This window comes from Camellia sinensis, chromosome 9 (assembly GCF_055761805.1).
Source record: "Camellia sinensis isolate YWXY chromosome 9, ASM5576180v1, whole genome shotgun sequence".
NCBI classification, from domain to species: Eukaryota; Viridiplantae; Streptophyta; class Magnoliopsida; order Ericales; family Theaceae; genus Camellia; species Camellia sinensis.
The window spans coordinates 18,402,574-18,419,599 of record NC_138969.1 but is presented as its reverse complement, the minus strand read 5'-3'; the positions used below and the strand labels follow the sequence as shown (position 1 = coordinate 18,419,599).

The 17,026-nt window shown below is 30.4% G+C and overlaps 1 protein-coding gene across 2 annotated transcripts in view; it reads right to left on the bottom strand.

The window, feature by feature from the left end:
- The window catches only part of LOC114274376 (uncharacterized), a 54,337-nt gene extending 47,830 nt beyond the window's left edge, over positions 1-6,507 (bottom strand). For both annotated transcript variants that reach the window (XM_082886248.1, XM_082886249.1), the window contains exons 1-2: positions 6,396-6,507; positions 5,608-6,296 (exon numbers count right to left, since the gene is read on the bottom strand). In XM_082886248.1, coding sequence (XP_082742374.1) covers positions 5,608-5,843 — 236 coding nt within the window. In that variant the 5' untranslated portion in view covers positions 5,844-6,296; positions 6,396-6,507. The remainder of the gene's footprint in view (positions 1-5,607; positions 6,297-6,395) is intronic.
- Between the last annotated feature and the right edge of the window lie 10,519 nt (positions 6,508-17,026).

Below are 17,026 nucleotides of genomic sequence, written 5' to 3'. Positions count from 1 at the left end.
ATTCGATTTGAACGAAGTAATTAGAATAAAATAATATTACTTTATTAGTCTTAAACTAATTTTAAGTAAGTCACTTAATTAGCCTATATAAGGCTTATACAACACCTTAGAGAGATATCATCTTCACCATTTGGGCATAAAAAATGTGAGAGAGAGGGAGATTAAGTGTTGAGCTTGGAAACCAAAGGAGATGAAGGAGATTTGTAAAGAATTCAAGGTTTTGGACTTAGAGATTCAAACAATTAGCCAACTAGAGCTCAAGTGAGAAGCTAAGGTAAGAACTCAACCCTTTAGTTATGTAATTGAGTTGGTTCATGCTAGAATTCAAGGGGATTAAGAGTTGAATCACAAAAATAAAACTAAGATTGAAGCATTAAAACTCAAGCCATACATGCATGCATATTTCATGGCATTTTGAAATTGTTTTCCAAAGAATTTCCTCATGCATGTCAATATTTCACCTTGGTTTTGGAAATTCATCAAAGTTCCATGTCATTTTATACCATTTGATCATGTTTTAGAAGGTTGGAGTTCATATCAATTCATGCATGTTATCTTCATGTTATGTTCTTTAAGTTATGAGTTTGATTTTGTACGATTGCCATGCTCTTGGGCTTTGATTTTGTGAAATGATTTTGAATTCACAATGTTTTACAAGTTTACATATGTTACCTCAAGTTTTGGGCCCAAAAATATGTGTTTTGAAGTCTTGAAATTGTGTTTGAACTTAGAACTGCAGTATAGAAATTCCAGAATTTGCAGCTTCTGCTCAAGCGGTGAAGTCGGTCCTAGTACTTTTACAAAGTTTGGGAGTTGGCTTGAGTGACTACCCTTATTTTTAACCCTCCGCTCGAGCGACCGAAGTTGCGCTCGAGCGTAAAATGAAAGCTTCCAGAAGTTGTACAGACTTTTGCAGACCGCTCGAGTGACCGAAGTTGCGTTCGAGCAGAGACCCTTTTTACTCAGTCTTTGGCTCAATCGACCATTGAGTGCCCGTCGAGCAGAAAAATCATGCAACCAATACTTTTGCAGACTTTGCAGACTGCTCGAGCGACCAAAGTTGCGCTCGAGCGGACTATCTTGTGTTTTAAAAATTTGGATAAGTGTTCCAAAGCACATCTTAACATCCTCATTGCATCATAGGCGTTCCTAAGCCCTAATTAAGGCATAATAATGAGGATAAGACCTAGAAACATACTAAGAATGAAACGTAATTAGTTAAGTTATTTACCGAGCATGTGTTTCAGTGTACATCCGTTATCTGTTTGTGTAGGTCATGCGCCGTAAGCTATTCGGTCTATCTGCTCTGTCTGTCTGCTTCTGGAGCCATTTGTGAGTAATAACTCTGTAAAACTATGTTTGATTATAAGTATTTTCTGACCAGAATGATATGATCAGTTTTCTAAAATGTTATGTCTTGTATAATGAATGATTGTCCAATTTCTGAAATGTATTTGTGGCATCCTTAGCATATCTGTTATCTGTTACCCGATATCGGAGGTTCCATTATGGAACTTAATATGTCTGCAATTTGTTACTCGTACTGCAGGCTCCATCATGGAGCTTAGCATGTCTATTCTCTGTTACCTAGATCCGGAGGTTCCTTTATGGAACTAGTTACTCATAACCACCATCTGTTCTGTATCTGTTCTGCATCTATTCTGTTAGCATTAATGGATGTACCGCGTGTGATTAAGCATGAATTCTGATTTCTGTATATGATTTAAATAAGAATATGAATGCGGATCTCCTTCTGTTTCTGAGATAAACATGAATGTGCTTTCCAAATCTGATATGGGACATCATTCATTTAAACCACTTTACTCTGTTATTATTCACTAGGCTCCTGCTCACTGTATTATTTATGTATGTAGGTGATCAGATAAGCGACCGGGCTCAATGATGATTGCTTGGAATTTTGTTTTGTCGACCAACCCTTATGCCTCCCGAGGAGGTTCTAAAAAAATCATATGGTCGAGTTTTGCAAATTAAGTTTAAAACTCTGTTTTCTTTTTATCGAAATCTGAACAAGTTTCCATATATATATATATTGGGCTAAGCCCCAACTTCGTTTATCTATATATGTGTGTGTGAAGCATAACTAATATAAATATGATGTTACGTATGTTCAAAGATAAAGTTTTTGATTCTTGTCCCATATATGTCTGCACAACACAATGGACTATGTATGTTTTATATATCTGCTTCTGCAGCCCCTTACTATGTGTTAATCTGTTTTGAGGCCTTTGGTAATCCCAGGATTACTGGCCAATTACAATGTCGAACCTATAGGGGCGGGTTTAGGTCGTGAAAGTTGTGCAAAATATCGTCCGATCTACTAAAACCGCACCAATTCGTATCAATCTGCACCGCTCTATCCGTTAATCGTGGTTTAAACTTTAAAATTTATAAATCGCATTCGAAACCGCTCCGCTTTGCTATAGTTAATACATATATATTTTTTAACCTGTAATGAAATATCAAAAAAAAAATGAGTGTGAAATAAATTTAATATGTGAAATTTATTACAAATCAGTAGTTATATATATAAAAAATATTATGTAAAATAGTGTTATATATTATGCAAAGGCTTGATAATTGGTTAAAATATTCTTCAATCTACCAATCCGCCCAAAATCGCTCAAACCGCAATTTGTCAATCTATTAATCCGCTAATCCGCCATTCGGTTTATAATTTTACTCTTAAACCATCCGAACCGCACCATGCACACCTTTATTTGAAAGGACCCCATACGTCGGTGTGAATGTAGTCTAGAATCCCTTTGGCACGATGAATATCAGTACCAAACTTGATTCTTGTTTGCTTGCCCAGTACACAATGCTTTGCAGAACTTAAGCTTCCCTGTCTTGACGCCTTTCAACAAGCCTTGCTTTACCAACCCTTGTAAAGTCTTCTCATCGACATGCCCTAAGCGCATGTGCCAAAGTCTGGAAGTGTCTAATGCACCATCCACTAAACTGGTAGAGACAGCCACTCTCCATGTGACTGTAGAGCTGTTTAGAAAATATAATTTTCCCTTCCGAGTACCCTTCATTGCAACAAATGCTCCTCGTACAACTTTGACGACTCCACCTTCCACAGTTACTCTATAACCTTTCGAGTCTGAAACTCCTACTAAGATGAGATTCTTCGTCAAATCTAGCACACACCGAACATCTTCGAGAATTCTGATTGTTCCATTATGCATCTTCAGTCGAATTGTTCCAATCCCTTTTGTCTGGCAAGCTTGGTCGTTGCCCATCAGCACAACTTCACCATTGAACTCTCGTAAGCTCAAGAACCACCGTTTGTTAGGACACATGTAGTAGAAACATCTAGAATCTAGAATCCATTTATCAGAATAGCCAAGTGATGAAACTGTGAAAAATGATCCTTTACCATTATCTCCATCTCGTGCAATGTTCACATTTTCCTCTTTCTTGTTTTTATTGTGACAATCTTTTGACCAATGCCCCTTTTGGCGACAAACAGCACACTCGTCTTTTGCAAGACGTCTTCTGTCTGATGATCTCATTTTGGACTTTGAGCGAGACTTTCCTCTGACTTTCAATGCCTTTGATACTAAGTCCCTGTTTGCAGACTTATCTTTCTTTCTGAACTCATTATTTACCAAGGCGTTTGAAATATCAACATACTTGATCTTTTCTGTACTATACAGTAAAGTGGTAGTGAGATGATCATATGTGTCAGGCAAGGAATTCAACAATAATTGTGATTTATCTTTATCATCGATTTAAACATCCAGGTTTTTCAAATCGCCAATAATTTTGTTGAAATTGTTTAGGTATTCGTTTATCGAAATACATTTCTTGTAATCGAAACGAAACAACATTTTCTTCTAGAAGAGCCGGTTCTCAATGCTCTTTGTCATGAACTTGTCTTCTAGAGCCTTCCAAAGCTCCTTCGCAGTATCACATTTTGTGAAGACGTATTTCTCCTCCTTTGTAAGGCAAAGTCGGATGGAACTGTAAGCCAAGAGATTAACTTTCTTTCACTCAAACTCGTCCAAGCACTCTGGTTTGTCTTCCAGAATGAATGCAGGTTCATCTAGACAAGTATGTCTTTAACTTCGCATTTCCACATGCCGAAGTTATTGCTTCTATCAAACTTTTCTACATCGAACTTAGTATGGGACACCGGAGTCCAATGCCTAGAGCTGCTTGTAGTTGCTGGGTTACTTGTGGACTCGGCTGATCTCATCTCTGTAGATTTTGTCATTGAGACTTCTCAATAAAATCTCTACCATAAACAATTGCGGATGCTTGAAATGTTTAGAACACGACAACTTCTAAGCTCTCGAAAACTTCTATGAAAGATCAGGTTCGAATCTCAAAAAACAGAATCCACGATTGCATCTGGAATGATTGATTTAGTTAAGAAAGTATTTTCTCCACCTCTCCAAAGACCTCAATAAAAGTTTCTACAAATTCAAGGGCCAAATTGCAATTTCTCAAAACTCTAGGGACCTTACTACAATTTAATGTTTTAAGGGCTAAATTGTAATTTCAGCAAGGTTAGGGGCTGAAACGCAATTTTCCACACTTTTAGGAGCCTCCCTTAATTTTAGAAATTTCGACTGACCAGGATGGTGTCGATGAGTTGGTGGTGACATGGCAGCTTCCAAAAATATTGAAAATTTGTTTGCCAAAGGTTTTGATCCCTCGGCCTTGAGGGTTTAAACCAAAAATCTTACCACTCTGCTAGGTATGAACTTCTGTAAGATCATTTCACAAGTAATATTTAAAGCCTTCAGGTTTGGTGACAGGCTTCTTTGCCGAACTGAACTTTCCGACGAGTCTCCGGCGAAACTCTAGCATGGCGCGTGAGAGCACGTGAAATCTCCTCTTGGGTTGATCTTTCTGGGTCTAGACTTCTCTGGTCAAGACGTACGTCTTGGTAAGCTGAAAACTTGCTTTTGACAACTTTGAAATCTTCAATTTAAAGAAAAACACTTTATTTTTTGCACAACAATGCTCTGATACCAATTTATTATGCCTAAGGGTCAGAAAACAATCACACACAAAGATTTACATGTTTTGACAAATCGCCTACGTCCATGAACAGCAGAATTTACTAAATTTGGAACAAAAAATTACACACTCTCTTATTCTCTCCCTGCTCTCTATATTCTCTCTTTTACTCGCACACTGAACTCCCTCCTACCTCTCCCTATTTATACACAAATATGAAGAAGTGTGAAAGCTTGGTTGGTGGGTTTGGCAAGTTTGGCACCCACCATTGTTGACTTCCTTGGCCAACCTTCCTTGAAGCTTTGATCTGAGCCAACTACTCCAACAGAGTGATATTTCCATAGGAAAATTGGACATTATTCAACTTAGTGAGTTAATTTTAATTAATTTAATAATTATTTTTTTTAAAAAAAAACTTTGATCAGCATTATCAATTGAACCAATTTTGCACAAAATTTAAATTAAATGTTAAAATCTGGATAATTGAAATAATAGAAATCAAAATAACACAAAAAATAAAATATAGAAATCACTGATGTAATTTGTCCAAAAATAAATAAGAGAAGGAACATTCGTATACGATTTTGAAGAACAAAAGTACAAGAGAGTACTTACCAATGGTTAGTTTTTGCACTCTCATGAAAATGCATCAACTCAACGTGATTTGGATTTGGTATCCGACCAAGAACATCAGCGAATATTTCCTTCAACTTTGTAAAATCAGAGTCTCCAGAATCATTTTTACAGTTTGTTATGAACCCAAATTTCGCCCGGTCTTTGATAATCATAATATGTTTGCTGGAGAAGTTTCCATGATTGAGTTTTTGTTGATGAATTTGACACAAACCCATTATAATATCACTGCAATACACGTGTTTAAAATAGTTAAAGCAAAAATTATCATGATGTACTCATTACATAAGATACAAAGTTTATAGTAAGACTTGCCGAATGATGAGTTGATAGTTTGGGGGAAGACGTGCTTCTGGATTGTCCAAACTAAACCCATGTGAATTCTTATACTCCTCTAAACTACACTCAATTTTTTCCACAGCAACCCAGATGCCCTCGTTCCTTTCAATGATGAAATGTGACCTAAGGAATCTCTCACCTTTGAGTCGTAACAAATTCTCGTGAACATTTATGGCGACTTTTAGATTTGCAAAGTACAAAAAGGAGGCCTCAACCTCAATTTTTTTTTCATTTTCGGTTGTTGGCAAGATGATCCAACCATGCTCAATAGATTTAAGGTCAGAAGGAGTCGTCTTAAAGCGGTATTGACCTTTAGGTACCTCACCTTCAATCTGTAAATTAATGAGGAAAAAAAATAAAATTTAAGTAAGAATATATGCTCAAGACATAAAGTTTAATTCAAGATTCAGAGAGAAACAAAATTAACAAACCGGTTCTTGTTTATCTCCCATCGGTAACGCTCTCGTTAAAACACTACAGGCACAGAGTAAGAAAAGCACAAATGATAGTTAACTCTCATTATCAGAGGGATCAACCAAAATTAGGGACTTTTATATGTAAATATTAATTTAAAGAGAGGTGTTAAAAAATTTGTTGCACAACCTATTTCTTAAAAATGTTTGGTTTATTTCAAATTGTCATCTCAATTTGAAAGAGTGTTTGGGTTTGATATGTTTATTTTGGGACCAATTTCGATGATCCAAACCGTTTATTTTTTAAAACTCGTTGAATAGAATATTCATGCAAAAAAATTAAGATGATTGGATATTAGCACCTACATGTTTGAATCATATTTGTTTTACGAAAAAATGAACAATAAACATAATTTCAAGAATAGCGATACATTTTTTATAATACATATTTGATTTACAATAGTGTCATTTTTATTTTTATTTTTTAGATAAATCAAGATTAGATGTGTCTAAAAAAATAAAAAATTTTAATTAAAATATGAAAAAAAGAAATCATTAAAAACAAACAAAAATCCTAACAAAAAATGCACAGATTTTTGTTTGAATTTTAAATATTTTTTAAAAATATTTAAGTTAATTTTTTTACTTTTTAAATGTATCTTAATTACGTGCATATAAAAGTACAAAAAATTAATTAAAAATAAATAAATAATTTATCTAAAAATAATTTTTAAAAAATCAAACCAAACCTAATTTTCTCCTTGAGGATGAATATCAGAGTGGTGCTGATGATGATCCTGATACGTAAAAGACATAAGAATCTTTCTGTCGTTGACTTTTTATAATATGAATAAGACTAATACTACTAAAAGTCTCAAATATTTTATTAAATATCTCATATAAATGTGAAATTTACATAAAATTCATATAATGTAGGTATGCTTAATAAAACATTTGGAATTCTTAATATTTTTCTATGACTAATGTTTGCGAACCCTAATTCAAGACTCCCAATAAATCCCTAATGACGTGGACAGGAGAAGACTCACGCTCCTCTCTCTCTCTCACACACCCACCTTCCTTTCTCTCTCTTCTTCCCAAAGCTCCTTTCTCTCTCTTAGAACCCTCTTCACTCTCTTCTCTTTCCTATGCCAACCCCTACTGCCGGTACCATCCTCCGTCGCTAACGCTGCAGGTATCACTTTTCTTATCATAGAAATGGGTAGGAGTAAACCTCCTTAGTGATACGTGAAGTCATCCATAATTCGGTTGTCTCTTTGAACTTAGATCCTGGGATCTCTAGTCAATTAGGTTGGGTTGCCATTATGGCGACTTTTAAGTAATAGGCTTTAATCTCATTTCCCTCGATAAATAGTACACTTGCTCTCTAGCTAGCCCTTTAGTCAATGGATCTGCAATATTCTCCTTTGACTTTACATATTTTATGGAAATTATTCTATGTGAGAGCAAATGCCTAACGGTATTATGTCTTCGACGAATGTGTCGAGACTTACCGTTATACATATGATTCTGTGCCCGTCCTATTGCTGCTTCACTATCACAGTGAATGCATATTGCTGGCACAGGTTTAGGCCACATTGGAATGTCTTCTAAGAAATTACGAAGCCATTCTACTTCTTCTCCTATTTTATCTAATGCGATAAACTCAGATTTCATTATCGACCTTGCTATGCGTGTCTGCTTGGAGGATTTCCAAGAGACTGTAGCACCTCCTAGGGTAAAGACGTATCCACTAGTGGATTTTGAGTCTTTAATATCCAATATCCAATTTACATCATTGTACCCCTCGAGTACTGCTGGATATTTGGTATAATGTAAGCCATAATTCCAGGTGTGTCTTAAATACCTAAGTACTCTAATTATCACTTCCATTGATCGGACCCTGGATTACTTGTGTACTTACTCAATTTGCTTACAGCATAGGCTATATCTAGCCTAGTGCAATTCATTAAGTACATCAAGCTTCTGATTATCTGAGAGTACTCTAATTGTGATATGCCTGCACCTGTATTTTTTGACAAATGAAGACTAATGCCAACAGGTGTTTTAGCAGGATGGTCGTCATGCTTTCCAAATTTTTCTAGAATCTTCTCAACATAATGAGACCGAGATAAAGCATATCATTCAGATGTTCTAATAGTTCTTATTCCTAGAATTACATTTGCTACTCCCAGATCTTTCATGTCAAACTTTTTGTTCAACATTTTCTTTGTGGATTTAATAATGTCATTATTGTTTCTAATAATGAGCATGTCATCCATATAAAGACAAACTATGACGTAACCTTTGTCTGTGCTTTTAACATAGATGCATTTGTTACATTCGTTTATCTTAAAACCATCCGAAAGCATAGCGTGATCAAATTTTTCATACCATTGTTTCGGAGCTTGTTTTAATCCATAAAGGGATTTGATAAGTTTACAAACATTTTTCTCTTGGCCAAGAACTTGAAACCATTCCGGTTGTTCCATATAAATTTTTTCATCTAACTCGCCATTCAAAAAATTTGTTTTAACATCCATTTGATGTATTTCCAGATTATACAAAACTGTAATCGCAATCAACATGTGAATAGATATTATTCTTGTCACTGGTGAATAGGTGTCAAAATAATCAAGGCCTTCCTTCTGCATATATCCCTTAACGACAAGCCTAGCCTTGTATTTATCTATTGAACCATTTGCTTTTATTTTTCTCTTGAATATCCACTCATATCCAAGAGGTTTACACCTTGGTGGAAGATCCACCAGTTCCCAAGTATGATTTTATAGTATTGATTCAATTTCACTATTCACAGCCTCTCTCCACAATGGAGTTTCAAGACTTGACATTGCTTGCTTGAAGTTTTGAGGCTCATTTTCTAACACGTATATCAGAAAATCTGGACCAAATGATTTAGAGGTTTTAGCTCTCTTGCTACGTTTAGGTTCATCTGCTTTATTATCATTTTGGTCTTCACTGTTACCCATAGCAGTATCAAAAGTTCTTTTATTTGAACTTGTCTCTTCAGTTTCCTTGCAAGGAAAATGTGTTCAAAAAACGACGCATTCCTTGAATCAATAATAGTGTTTACATGCATGTCTGGATTTTCAAATCTATGAACTAAAAATCTATATGCACTACTATTATTTGCATAACCGATGAACACACAATCAATGGTCTTTGGTCCTATCTTAGTCGTTTTGGGATTAGGGACTGTCACCTTGGCCAAACACCCCCACACTTTACGGTAATTGTAGGTAGGTCGTCGACCTTTCCATAATTCATAAGATGTTTGGTTAAGTTTCTTATGGGGTACCCTGTTAAAGATAAAATTAGCAGACAAAATCTCCTCCCCCCACAAGTTCTGAGGTAACCCTGAATTAATCAACATGGCATTTATCATCTCTTTAAGAGTTCGATTCTTTCTCTCAGCAACTCCATTTGACTGAGGAGAATAGGGTGCAGTGGTTTAGTGAATAATACCATGTTTAGAACAACCTCAAATGGTGCATTATACTCACCACCTCTGTCACTCCTCAATATCTTAATAGTTTTGCCAAGTTGATTTTCAACCTCAAGTTTATATTGCTTAAAAGCTTCTAAGGTTTCATTTCTACTTCTCAATAAGTAAACATAGCAATATCGAGTGCAATCATCAGTAAAAGTAATAAAATACTTTTTACTTTCTCTAGTTTGAACAAATTTTAAATCACAGATATCTGTGTGAATTAAACTTAGAAATTCAGTACTTTTTTCTACTTTATTAAATGATGCCTTAGTGAGTTTGGATGAGGTTGGTACTATTTTAGTACAAAAAAATAAAATAAATTTTTTAGTCTTTAGACTAAAAGTTATCACATCAATTCATAATCATTTCATTTTTTCTCTCATAAAAGTCTAAAATGTCAATCTACATCCAAAACGAAACCTTAAAAGGTTAATTATTCACAACCCTTGGGAATCATTAAGGCTTGGTTTGGGAAGTGGGTTAACTTTTTGTCTTTTTTGTTTTTTTTAGTTATTTTATCCCGGGGCTAAAAAGCCTGGTTTAGAAAGGACTTTTGGTTTTTTTGACTTGGCCTTGTTTGGCAAGGGCTATTTTAGCCTATTTTAGGCTAAAATCTACAAAAAGACAAAATAGGCTAAAATAGCTAATAAAATATCACATCAAATCCATAATTATTTTACTTTTTCTCTCACAAAATCACATCCAACTAAAAAAAAATCAACAATCTTCCTAAACACAAAAATTTTAGTCTACTAAAATAGTCAAAAACTAAAATAGCCTACGAAAATAGCTAATTTCCCAAACAAGGCCAATTTTTGACTTTTTTGTGAGAGAAATAATGTAATGATTATGGGTTAAATATGATATTTTGTCTTAATGGGGCTATAAAGCCTATTTTATTTTTTGTAGTTATTTTAGCGCCAAACCCACTTCCCAAATCTTGCCTAAGTCTCACAAATGTTTGTATAAATCAAAAAATTTTAAAAATTAATAATTAGTGACATTATTTAAATCTGTTGTTAAAATTTAACAATTAGTAACTTTTTAAAATTTATCGTTAACAATTAGTGACTTTTTAAATTTTAAAAGTTAACAATTAGTGATGTTTTCTAAATTTGTCTCTAAAAGTTAACAATTAGTAACGTTTTCTAAATATGTCACTAAAAGTTAACAATTAGTGATTTATTTTAAATCTATGGCTATATATTAACAATTAGTGACTTCTTACATCTGTTGCCAAAAGTTAACAATTAGTGAAGTTTTCTAAATCTGTCTCTAAAAGTTAACAATTAATGACGTTTTCTAAATCTGTCGCTAAAAGCTAATAATTAGTGATTTTTTTAAAAAACAATTGTTCTGTAACAAATTTTTCGAACTATCTCTAAAAACTAATAATTAATGACACTTTTACAAAAAATAAAAAAATAAAAAACTAAAAAAAAAATAGAATTTTGTGTTAACAATTAAAAGTGAATAGGACTTTTTAGTGCCAAAAAAAAAAAAAAAATCAAGAGAACTTATTGGTGGACCCAACTGCTTAACAACATTGGTGTTAACCCAAGGAAATAGTAATTAAGTAACAACAATAAAAGAAAAAAAATATATATATATTGCTTAGATAAATACTTCAAAAGAAAGAAAACAAGGAAATTCTGGTATACACACCATTTGAAAGGGGTGTATCATATGTACTTTTAATTATATCATTTTTTTTTTAGTTATGACTAATTTTTTTCTTTAATTACGATATTATTTTAGTTATAACTTATTAAATTTTTAGACATATCTCATGTAGTGTTTAGTTATATATATTTTTAGTTATAATTAAAAAGTAGGTAGTCATGCGATTTTTTTTAATTATAAGGTGATATACTCCACACCTTTTCAGGTTTTTATGTGTACCATAATAAACAATAGCTATTGATTTACTTTAGGAAAATGATTGGTGGCCCTAAAAAAGTTGCCCCTAATATCCCTAATTTCCAATTTTGGAAACTGTTTTCTTTTTTTCTTTCTTTTTTCTTTTTTTTTTTTTTTTTTTTTTACCTGAAATGGGAATTTCGGGGCATTCGGGGCACCCCTTTCGGGCCCTCAATCACCGCCCTTTACTTTATTTGCGTCTTGTTTGTGCCAGAGGTTAAAGAGTTGATTGAAGAGTTGAATTTTTTTCCAATAATTTTTTCTTTTTTATAAAATGACATACAAAAAAGTTTAAAAATAAGTTGGAATTTTTAGTTGTTTAGCTTGATAATACAGTTCGAGATGGGTCGGATAAGATTAGATATTCTAGGGTTGGTTAGCCTTCGCCTGAGTAAAAAAAAAAAAAAAAAAAAATTGAGAATCGATCTGATCAAATTTAATTTTCTCAGTTTATGATTCGGTCATAATTTTAAAATAGGTGAATTATACTTTATGATTTGATCTGCAATTGTAGTTCCGATTTAGAACTGGACCAAACGATTTAGGCATACCTATTTAGAACTGGACCAAATTGTAAGGTGTTTAATTTAAATATATTTAGTTCTTGAAATGATTATATATATATATATACATATATATAAATTCATAAATATTATAAATTAGTAAAAAATTATATCTAGTAACCTCTCCTGAGGTTTTTGACAAATGTAGGAACCTCCTCCATAGTTTCAATAACTGGACCAAACAATTTAGGCATACCTATTTAGAACTGGACCAAATTGTAAACTGTTTAATTTAAATATATTTAGTTCTTGAAATGATTATATATATATATATAAATCCATAAATATTATAAATTAGTAAAAAATTATATCTGGTAACCTCCCCTGAGGTTTTTGACAAATGCAGGAATCTCCTCCATAGTTTCAATAATTACAGTAACCTCCCCTACTTTACTTGACATTCTCCATATTCTACTCAAATTGAAACAAACGGTATTACTATTCTATGGTAAATGACTTTATTGCCCTTCCTTTTAAAATATTAAAAAATGTTTTGAATTGAAGGACGGGTTTGGAAGAAACAAATAGTGTTTGGAACAGTATTTTTAGATTTATTTTTTTAAAATATTAGAAAATGTTTAAGAAAATTTTATTTTTTTTAAATGTATAATTTTTATTTAAATATTTTATTTTATTTTGTAAATATTTTAATTGTTTTAATTTTAATATTTTAAACTCAAAACACAATTCCACACTCAAATCATAACCAAACACATAACTCAAAACTCAATTCAAAAATTATTTTCAAACCTCATAACCAAACACATAACTCGAAACTCTACACTATTTTCAAAACTCTACGCTCAAATCGTCATCAAACACATAACAAAAAAAAATTAAAATATTTAAAAATATATTTATAAAATAAAATAAAATATTTAAAATAAAAATTATATATTTAAAATAAAAAAAAATTTTTTAATATTTAAAAAATATATTTAAAATATTTAAAAAATACCGCACATAAATATATGAAATATACTGCACATTAAAATAAATAAATAAATATTTAAAATATAAAATATAAAATATTTATCCTAAAAAAATAAATTCAAAAAATTTTAAAATTTATAACCAAATAAATTTTTTCTTTTCGAAACTTAATTCAAAACTCATAATTCAAAATACGACTCCACACTCAAATCATGATTCTAAAAGTAATTTTAAAAAATATAATAAAAAATATAATTTTTATAAATTTTTTCTTTTAAAATAGAGTTTCGGAAAAAGTTTGATTTTGAGTTTTGAAAAGAGTTTTGAATTAAGTTTTAAGTTTATGTATGGTTATGAGTTTTGAAAATAATTTTTGAATTAAGTTTTGTGTAGTTTTGAGTTGTGTATTTGAGTAGTTTTGACTCTATGAGTTTTGAAAAGATTTTTGTAAATTTCTAATTGGAATTGTGATACTAAAATAGAACCAAACATGTTTCTAAAAAAAAATCTTTTTTCGGAACATATATTTTTATTTTAAATATATAATTTTATTTTAAATATTTATTTTATTTTATAAATATATTTTTAAATATTTTAATTTTTTTTATGTGTTTAATTACGATTTGAGTCTAGAGTTTTGAAAATAGTGTGGAGTTTCGAGTTATGTGTTTGGTTATGATGTTTGAAAATAATTTTTTAATTGAGTTTTGAGTTATGTATTTGATCACGATTTGAGTTTGGAGTAGTGTTTTGAGTTTAAAATATTAAAATTAAAAAAATTAAAAAATTTACAAAATAAAATAAAATATTTAAATAAAAATTATATATTTAAAATAAAAAATAAATTTTCTTAAACATTTTTTAATATTTAAAAAAATAAATCCAAAAATACTATTCTGAACGCTGTTTGTTTCTTCTAAACAAGTCCTCCAATCCAAAAGCATTTTTTAATATTTTAAAAGGAAGGGCAATAAAGTTTTTTATCATAGAAAAATAACATCGTTTGTTTCAATTTAACAGAAGGGTGAAATCTGGAGAACGTTAGGTAAAGTAGGGAAGGTTACTGTAATTATTGAAACTACAGGCGAAGTCCCTATATTTGTCATAAACCTCAAGGGAGTTCAGTGTAATTTACCCAAAAAAAATTATTTTTTTAAAAAACCTTAAATTTTTATTCTATCTTTGAAAAGTGAACATCAATTCTTCGATAATTTTTTTATAAGGGTAAAGGTAATTATCTATAGTATTTTCTTACATATCTTCTATAATAGCTACTTGTTTGCCTTTATTTAGTATTATATGTCGGATTTTATTTAAAATTTCTAATTGATTATCTTTAAATCTTAATTAATGTATTATTTTGTCATATTATTTTTTTAAATGGATTATTTTGTTCTATTATTAATTGTAGTGAAATATTTTTATTTAAATTATCTAATTTTATTTCTTCAATATATCTGATGCTCGTATAATTTTATTGACAAGACTGATAAACCAAATAAATAAATATTAATTTAAACACACTGTGAAATAAAACACTTTTTAAAGATAAAATATAAATTTAAGATTTTTTTGAAATAAAATTTTAACTAAATAGACTTTGATTTATATGATTTAGGGACTTAGTAGATTCAATCGGTAGTTTAGGAACTAAGTAGACAATTTGATGATAGTTTAAAGATAGAAAGTGTAATAAACCCAAACAATTATTATTTATAAATGACAGAAACATTATTTGATATTTGAGCATTATAATTTATAATTATTTTATAAACTATGACAAGATTAATAAAAATCATGATTTTTAACTGGACAAAACTGCATTTTAAGAAAAATTCTACTTATACTAACAATCTTATTAAAAATCATACTAAAAATACAAGAGATTAAGTGTGATTGGTTATGAAAAAAAATAATTATATTTAAACATTCAATAATGTTTGGACATATATATTTTTAATAAAGTTGTTAGCATAAATTTAATAAATATAACAACGAGCAATACTCTTTTTATAATTTGATTTAGTTTTATTCTAAAATTTTACTTACTTGGTCTACTTCTAAATTTTATAAGACCTTAAATAATGAATTGATTTGAATTTATTTTAAAATGGAACCATACCTCACCCTCACCCTCACCCTCACCCTCACCCCTGAATTCTGCCGTGTACATAGCCCCCTGCCATGCGTAGAAAATAAAACGAAGAGGAGAGACAAAAGGAGAGGGGATGGGAGGACCAAGTTGTGTACTGTCTTTAATAATTTTTTATACTCTTCCGCCTCTTTTTTAGAGAATTCATATTTTTTTTATAATATAACTATTATATTTTTAAAATATTAATTTTTTAAAATTATTTTTTGATAGTATTTTTTTGGAAATATCAATTATTATAATTGTACTTTTTGTGTTGTTAATAAATTTAAAAGAAAAGTAAAATAGAAAATTTATATTATTTTAGTTCTTAATTTTTGAAGATTGACTAATATTTTGAAATAATAAAAAATAAAACAAGAAACTAATATTTTAAAATGAAAAGAGTATTATTTATTTATTTTTTATTTTTTTTGTTAAACTGGAAGTTTATAACTATTAAAGCGGGAAATACAAAGTTCTTGGAATAATTAATCCCTGGGGCGTCGTCATACAATTAATTTGTAATACAATGAGAAATAAAGTAAAAATTAAAAATTATCAAATTTATTTTTTATTTTTTGATAAGATGATTTGGACATACCTCAACTAATTATTAGAAGATTAATCCCATCGTCCACTGACATGCTAATCCCACCTTATAAATAATCAAATATATGAGATGTTGGGTCATATTTTTATGTCAACTCTATCTTATGTTAAAATAAATAAATAAATAAATAAAACTCTATCTTCACAGTTAACAAGTGGGTTAACTTCTTCTGATTTTAACAAGGAATATGATTAACACATGTCCATCCATTGAAATAATAATACTCCAAATTTAAACTCAACTACTTAAAATTATTTAAAATTATCATTTTATAATTTAAATTTATTTTATATATAAATTTCATATAACACAAATTCAATTCCAATCACATGTCCTCAAGTTCATAAACTCCCGTTGAACAAAATTTTGATTCTATGATTCAGAAATCCATTGACGTGATACAAGAGGACATTGAGAGGAGTAATTATTCATTGTCGCATTAAGGTAATAATGTCACAAATCAATTCAAATCACTTATTTGTGTATGGTTTGGATTAATTTGTAACAGTGGAGATAAAATAATTTTGGATAAATTATGCTGACACCCCTTGAGGTTGAGTCTAATTACATTCCATCCCCTGATATTTTAAAAATTACATTTCTATTATGTAGTTAATAATCTCATTTTACAAACTTCCTACTTATATAAAAGACAACAATTTTTAGTAGAAAAATAAAGAAAATTATATTGAAAAAAAAAGTAAAGAAAAAAAAAGAAAAAAAAAAGGAAGTAAAACAACAACAAAAAAAAAGAGTGCATGAGTTCATAATTTTCATTTCTTCTAAAAAATTATAACAACAGAATAGTTAGTGTAATTTTTCAAACATTAAGAAGTGATATGTATTAAATTCAAATATCATGAGGTGTAAGTGAAATTTTTCCAATAATTTTTGTGAGAGACAGGTGTTTTGGAAATCAACAATAATAAAAAGGGCAAATTACAAACACCCCCTTGAGGTTTGGTGAAAATACAGATT